General features: G+C 42.5%; 1 protein-coding gene across 8 annotated transcripts in view; it reads right to left on the bottom strand.

The window, feature by feature from the left end:
- Positions 1-2,834: 2,834 nt before the first annotated feature.
- LOC106038667 (La ribonucleoprotein 7, transcriptional regulator) overlaps positions 2,835-8,004 on the bottom strand; it is a 28,373-nt gene continuing 23,203 nt past the window's right edge. For 5 of the 8 annotated variants that reach the window (XM_066996465.1, XM_066996467.1, XM_066996466.1 and 2 more), the window contains exon 13: positions 5,338-6,297. In XM_066996465.1, coding sequence (XP_066852566.1) covers positions 6,172-6,297 — 126 coding nt within the window. In that variant the 3' untranslated portion in view covers positions 5,338-6,171. Of the gene's footprint in view, positions 3,062-4,379; positions 4,412-4,951; positions 6,298-8,004 lie in introns of those variants that run through there. The other 3 variants (XM_066996464.1, XM_066996469.1, XM_048066444.2) reach the window with 3 other exon arrangements.

The raw sequence follows: 8,004 nt of genomic DNA, 5'->3' as shown, positions 1-8,004 counted from the left end.
CTTCCAGCGAAGGGACACGGGGATGTTGAGGCTGGCTGGACTGCACTTGTGACCTGACAGCAGCCCACAGGCCACCACGTGCCCCAGGAACCGCGCAGCACCTCGGCAGCAGGGAGCTGATGATGGCAGGGGATCCACGTCCCACCGCTGCGGTGACCGGACACTTCGACAGGGACCTGCTGCCACGCGCAGCTCCGTTAGCGGCCCTTTGGGGATGAAGAGGCAATTAGAGATTTGCATGATTAGTTTGGTTATGCCTTCAAGCAGCATCCGAATGTCAACAATTTGCAGCGGGGATTTACAGGGGGGATTTTTCTTGTACTTCGGGTCACCTGAGTGGGGCCAGGCAGGCAGGAGAGGCTCTGGGTGGGACATGGGACAACCTCCAAGGCCAGTTTTGCTACCAAAGAAACTGGCATCACACCTTCAGAACACAATGAAAAGCAGCTAGCGGTATCTTGCCTTTGTAAAATTATTCAAGCATGTTCTGCCAGGTGTTTCATCAGTGTGTTAGAGAAACTCCTAGGGGCATTTTTAGAAAATCAAAGAAAACCATCACCACCACCAGAACAAAACATGACAGCCATGCACTTGCATTTAAAATAAACACTCTTGAATACCTGCAGGACTAAACTTCTAACCTGCTACAGGAGAAAAAACGCATCGGGAATATAATGCCCTAATGGCACCGGTATGAACAGGGCCAGCTCACATCCAGAACGTCACAGGCAGGAGAAGCCACACGGCTCCACTGCGCAGCCCCAGTGCCATAAATAAGTGACACGGTTAATGCTGGGCAGCATATTCCACTTGTGGCACCGAGTGACTCCTTTGGTACCACCCCCAGAAATGTAACCACTTGTAGGTAAGATAACCACATTACTTCCCCTCTCAGTCACATTTCAAAGTCACCCAAGCATACCTTATCTAATTATTTTTTACAGCATTATGCGGCATTATTCCCATGATTCAATCCTGGCTGAGATCATTAGATGCTATGGTACTGTACGTAAGCAATTACAACACTGACATGCGTTCTGGGGGGACCAGGCAGGCAAGTGCCTTTGGCATCCATCAGAGGGCAATTTTCTAACTTGATTTAGAGCCTCTCCAGAAAAGGATAATTGACTTACCTGCTAGCTTTCAAGGACTGGCTTAAAGTCTGACTTAAGCTAGGATACATAGTATGTCTTCAGGGAAAAAAAAAAGGATGCACAGAGCACCGGTATTATGTGTAAGACAAAAAAAAAAAAATAGAACAGGCAACGTTCAATCAGACGCAGATGGGAAAGAAAGTGAAAGAGTTAGGTAGAGAAACCAAAGGGAAGGACGTAGCCTTTGGGAACACAGCATGTCAGCAGAGGTGGCAGGTAAGATTTAAGAAGTCCTCGTCCTGCAGGTACCCATGCCCCAGACAAGAGCACAGGCATCTCGTAATTCCTCAAGTCTCCTGAAGGAATTGCAATTCAGTGCTAAGCCAGGGTAGGACAAGCAGATTTTTCAGACTTCTTGCGAGTTACGGGAATACTGTGAACAGCCAAACAAGAAACCTCAAAATTAAAACAAGGTGAAAAATCAGAAGCAGAGAACCTTTTCTGCACTGCCCAGGGCAGACAGAAGGGGCACGGGGTGTGAGCGTAACCCGGGGAGGGAGACACCCCTCTCGCTGCGGGCTGCTGGTTACTGAAACCTGCAGGCCCGCTAACTGCGCCGGCTGCTTTCGAGCCACCGGTGTTTTACCAATCCCATGTTCCTCCTTCCACCACTTTTAGCGCACAAACACAGCTCAGGGGAGGCAGAAAGTGACAAACTGGGAGGAGACACGCATGAAGAGGCTTGAGTTTCCTTACAGCTTATCACCAAGTATTGCGGTGGGAAACATGCGTGTTCAATGAGGTTTTCTGCCTTGGGCTGCTGGCTCTACAGCGAAGCCGAAAGAACAGTAGCACAAGCAGATTAAATCCAGGCCAGCAGGCATGCTTGTTTGAGACCCCCTCCTGCAGGCAGCAAACAATTAATTGCAACAGGTATCCCTGCTTTAATGTCTTCGACTTTCTGCCCACCTGCCCCGACCCCACACCTTGCTAGCCACGTGGCAGATCTTCACCAAGCCACCCCCCTTGCATGCCCTGTGCTGCCAGCACACCCAGCACCTGCACCTGCACTCCTCTCCTCCTGCCCTCCCTTGGCTCCTGCTCCCAAGCCCTTTATCTGCGCAGAGCCCGGCACAAAGGAGCCCAGTCCTTGCTAAAAGACAACGGCGCTCAAGGCCCATTTTTAAACCCGGAAATGTTTCTATCGGAAGAGAAATCAAAGAAGCCTTCTGGAGAGAGGAAAAAAAATAAAATATTTGTTTCCCTGCAGGGCACCCATGATCAGATTGGCTGGATCACAGCACAATTAACAGTCCTTAAAGAAGTCTTCTAAATCACGAATGATAGGAGCTAAAAATATAAACCACTACCTTTTAAGATTATTTTTTGGAACTCAGAGCTCTCTTTATTGAAGTCCCAAATTATAACGTCCCACTGGCTTCCATGGCCTCCATTAGGTCAGAGCTACGGAACTGGTGCTGCCCTGCAGAGTCGGCAACTAGTGGAAGAGAGGTAGAAATATAATGCTACTAAAAATAATTTCAGATTCAGCACTGTGCTGGGTCACAAAGAGCACAATCAATCCTGGACTTTGCTCTAGGCAAGTTTATGTGCAATAATGTTCTTTCAATTCAAGACCGAATGTCGAAGCTAGAGGAATCAGCAAAAACAAATGACAGTCATAGGTTATGAAGTACTCTAATTTTATATTATTATCCTGATGTTTTAAACAGAATGTTGTATTTCTGCAGAAAAAGATGCTGTTAAAAGTTCCTAGGAGTGGATGAATGTAGAGAAAAACTGCAGAACAGAACATTTAATTGCAAACAACCCCCCCACATAACCGCAGATAAGCATTATTCCAGACCACACTAAAGGCACCTTCTGTTGGTACGGTCATATGTGAAGAAATTTAGCTCCTTTGGGATGGTAAAACTCCACAGATGGACTCCTCTTCTTAGCATATGCTGATGGAGAGGGACAGAAACAGCAGATATTAACTGTCATGTGTACTTAAAGAAAACTATTTAAACCATTCCAACACTTAAGAATCAGTGTCTTGTGTAAAGCATATATAGTCCATAACTTCACGTGACTTGTGAAATAAATGGCAAAAATTCTTATTCACTACTATATACAAAAAAAAAAAACACCATCTTTTCCTGCTGAAGCAAATTTCCATACTAGTCTGAAAAAAAGAAAAGACGACTGCTGCTTAACAGTAAATACTTAACCTGTATAATTATGGAAAGGAACAGAAGGATGACTTCTATGTGTTCAAGGCAGAAATTATTAATAAAGCAGCAAAAATCGAGAACTTCTGCTTGTGCAGCCCTGTTCCACTCTCCACAAAACATAAAAAGTCTGAATCATTAATGGTTTGAATCATTTATAACATGGATGAATTTCAGCTTAAATGAATTTCAGCAGGGAAATCTAAGACATTTTAACCAGATTAGACTTTTTTTTTTTCTTTGCACATCACAAAAGAAAATGATATCCTGTCTTTCAGGCAGGATGGCTAGACAACATGTATTGATCACTTCAGCTCTTTTCACAGCTAGGTATCTCACCTCTCTGCATTGTGTTATCACATATCCTACCCATCTAGTATGAGAGAGGAGTGGAAAACTCAAAAAAAAAAAAGTCCTGCAACTGGACTAAACGTCTGAGTACTGCTGAAGTCCGCACAAGAGCCTAGCCTCTAGGTTAGGACCGAGCCATCCCCCCTCCTTTCCTCCAGATTCCTCTGGGAGGAATTGTCCTTATGCAATTTCCAGGAACGATTAGCAAACTTTCCCCCCCCCAACCCCCCTTGAAAGTTTATCTCTTATCTTGCACTTTTTTTTTGCTCTGTGTTTCTGCTATCTTTAGTTTGATCACTGCTATACCCCCTCCATTGATTTGTGGTAATCCTCTCCATTCACTTACTGCCTGAGGAGAGGGATCCTGTCTGCTGGTGGCTCAGATGCTAATCTGTGTCTGGTGGGAGTAAAACAGGGAGACCGACACTGCTGGTGCCAGAGCCTAAGGACTGTACTGCAGCAGAAATACACCAAACTATGCTTTATTAATATGCATCATTAAAATACCTATATATTCCAGTAACTTGGTAGCACAGAATTTTAAAATGTTAACCTGCCTTACCAGCATAAACTGTAGCCACAAAAACGCCTGGAGTGTCACTGACAGCTTGTTTTCAAGAGTCTGGCGGTATTTTAGGAATGTGCTTCTAGCTACAAAATAACTCGCTCATCCTTCTATTTATAAGGAAATTTCACACTTTTATAAACCAGCGTGTTAGTGTCTTCTTTGCCCTGCAACGAAATTCACTAAACCTCATGAACAAACGTGTGAATCTCTCTAGATAAATGGAGAGAACTCTTAAGTCAGACTTAGCCACAAAAAATTAACCTTTTGTATCATTCTAATCTTTTTTTTTTAATCATTGCTAGTCAACAATGAAATAAAGCATATTAAGATTACTATCTTAAATTGTAAACTACACAACTTTAATACTTGTCTTTAAGTGATAATTATTTCAAGGAGCTAGAGTTACCAGATATAACAAAGGTTTTGTAGTTGTAGTTTTGAGGGAGGCAGATAAGAAAACTTGTCAGGAAGACTCTCAAAGTCTAAATTCAGATTAGTGCGCATGTTAATATAAATTGTTTCAGGCTTCTCAATGACAGATTTTCAGACAGTCCCAGTCACTTTAAAATCCACAGAAGATCATACACTCATTCTACTGTATTGCTCAGTCTGATGGACTAAACAGAGGCCTAGAGAGGATTATTTACCAATAACCACTTTTATTATTTATAGTGTCATGAAACAGTGAATTAGAGATGCACAACTGAAAATTTCTCAAGCATTTTATTTCATAACCTAGTGTATAAAATTCCAACATACAAAAAAATCAGAAGTGAACTAGAGCAAGATCTCTTAACACAATTCTTCTTCCAGAAAGCTTTACCTAAAGGCTCAGAAGCAGTACACATTCAGCCTATTTAAAAACGGGATTCAGAATAATGTCCGTACTTGCAGTCTGCAGAATTGTGAATCGAATGGACCGGCTTTTCATGCCTTCTTAAAAACTGTTTAGTTACTGTTAGCAGTGATAGGCTTTTTGCTTTTTATTTTTAAAACCCCTGGTTGACTTTCAAGATTACAGTCAGTCTTGGTTAGTTATCTTCAGAGAAGCGAATATGCTTACTTGTCTGTTGAGTCTTTTCAAGTCTCATTCTTTCGGCTTTGGCAATCAGCTGCAAACAAGCATGAAAAACATTGACAAAAAGATTAGAAGAAAATTGTAGCATTGATATTATTTTTGTCTCATAATCACAATTGCATTATTCCATGATTTACCAAATTTTGTAAGAAAAAGATATTCTTTGAACAGATCAGCTAACCTTTACAACCAACAAAAAAAATAGTGAAAGCAGCCCTGATTTAACTTATTTCAGAAGGGCCTCAGAACCACCAAAAATAAAATAGCAGAGCATCCCTTCAGTTTCCAGAAAGTGCAGCATATTTTATCCCAGTCCCTCTTCCTTCCAACATGGTTGAAGAGAATCAAATTATGAATTCAGAAATCCCCAAATGCAGTCTTAAAGACCAAGTTCAAAAAAAACCTACCCTTATATTGGATTCATGCTATCAGTGATGATGCAGAAAAACAACAACAACAACAACACACCACCAAGGTCACACCATTAAAAATGCCTTAGGACTGTTGTATCATTTTCTAAAGTCAGGTAGGCAAAGGTAAGAACACTGAAATCCAGATGGGGGAGCATCCTTCACGCTGGGCAAACAGCACAATACATATCACAAGACTGCTGAGAATTGATCTTAAGAAATTGTGATATAGTTGGGAAGAACGTTGGTGCTAGGAATCCCTAACTCCAATCCCTGTCCAACCAGGGACGTTAGTTTTTGGCTGCATTTCAGGTACATTTACTAAATTACTAGGGTACCTGGGATCACTGTTTTTTCCACATGGCCTGAAGCTGTAAGTGCTGAACTGCTGTATTGCTGTAACTGCCTGTCTCATCTTCATCTCACTGTGGTAACGTCACAAGCGACTGCAACTTGTAGCTTTGATCAGAGAAACTTTCACTCGTGGCAGTAATTCAAACTCCTTTCTGCTCAGGCGGCCTTTCTTGCTTGCTTTGCAGAAGATTGATGGCATGGGCGCCTTCTGCACACTAAGTGATGTTCCACATCAGTCCGGAGGACTCTCACAACACACACTCTCCTCGCAACACGTGCTCTCCCCGGGATAGGGCATTTTTCCCAACCCCACAGATACCTCGATGATCCAAACCTCGACTTCACCACAGCTAAACCCGGAGTTTAGTACAGTGACAGTGAGCAATCTGGGATCTTTTAGGATATTGACATTTTACGGAAACAAACTCACTAGTAACTCCCTCACATGTTACTGACTGCAGGTAAAACAGTTCTTTTCTCTTGCTTCTTTTCAAAAGCATGAAGTGACTGGGAAGAAAAACTTTTTCAAAATAACACTATAATTTGATAGCAAATCTGACCAATTTATCTTTGGTTTGTTTCTCTTTCGCGCATTATCTTCAGAGTACACATATGCGGTCACTAGTGCTGCAAAAGAAAATACATGCCATTTCTTGGCAAATGAGAAAGGTCTAGGTGTTAGGTTCCTAACAAAGTATCAGAAATGCTTTTGTGGAACATAACTAACTTGCTAATTTTCAGCTTGTGTACTGTTGTCTTTAGGCTGGAAACAAAATGCAGAGACCGTCTTTAAAAGCACGCTTGTTTTTCAAGCGCTCATACTAGAATTCACTGATTTACCTACGGTACTGTACCAAAGTCGTAATACCCAAAAGCAAAGACACAAGCTTTGTTGCTGGGATGCCCAATTGTGATTCCCTAAGCTCTTTAAATTGTTACATGAACAAGATGAAAAAAAAAAAAACACGTAAGGGACAAGACAGGCTTCCTTGTCTGGGTAAGAGGCGAGAAAGCTGGGGACTCCTGTGAACCTAGACACATCAATAACGCCCCGGCATAAATCCACATTAACTTATCTGATGTAGACTACCAGAACATATTAGCTGGTTCTGAGGTCAAGGGGGGTTTGCTCGCAAGGCAGACCATTAAAGAGTTTCCCAGATTTGAAGAGTTACAAACATAAATCAAATCGTTTTATCTACATGACCGCAGTCACGGTTATATCCTGCAGACACTGCATCTTGTACACAGCATGGCAGTACGTGGCACGCTGCCGCACTGATTGCAGCAGTCAGGTATTACACTTTAAACTGATGTTGCATGGTTTTACACTCTTTGCTGTGCTGCGAGATACAATTACACTGCTACAGTTAGACACGCTCCTCCTTCACCTCCACAGCATTTAACTTGATTACAATCCCCAACATATTCTCAACAGCATTAATACCTCAAGTTCTGGCTGATGACTTCTCCTTTCTCCATCACTCTCCAGAAATAAAATTGATTTAATGTTTAAATAAAAGCTACTTTCATTCTCTGGTAACCAAAGAATGGATTCGGAGAAGTAAGTTCTAAAGAGAAACGAGGAGTAGAGCGGCTTACCATTTCAACATGTGGCATGCACAATCACAAGCACTAAAACATAAGCCTAAAGATACGAACCACCCAGTTCACAGCAGTGGGTGTTCTTATACCAGTACTTCAGAGAAGGAGGTGCTGCAAAAGGGCCTCAATGATTCCCATTTTCAGCTACTCAGTCCAGGGTCAGCACCTATTTCTGATGGTTCCCACCTCCCTGGGACCACTATTCATATCCCAAACAGCAATCCAGCTCTTCCACAGACTTCAACTAAAGCAACGTGACAGGGAACAGGACTTATGCGTGCTCTGGCGTGGGACCTCTGTTCTGTCCTGT

This window comes from Anser cygnoides, chromosome 4, assembly GCF_040182565.1.
Source record: "Anser cygnoides isolate HZ-2024a breed goose chromosome 4, Taihu_goose_T2T_genome, whole genome shotgun sequence".
Taxonomy (NCBI): domain Eukaryota; kingdom Metazoa; phylum Chordata; class Aves; order Anseriformes; family Anatidae; genus Anser; species Anser cygnoides.
Note: the sequence above shows the minus strand (reverse complement) of the source record. Positions and strands in the feature narration are given on the sequence as shown.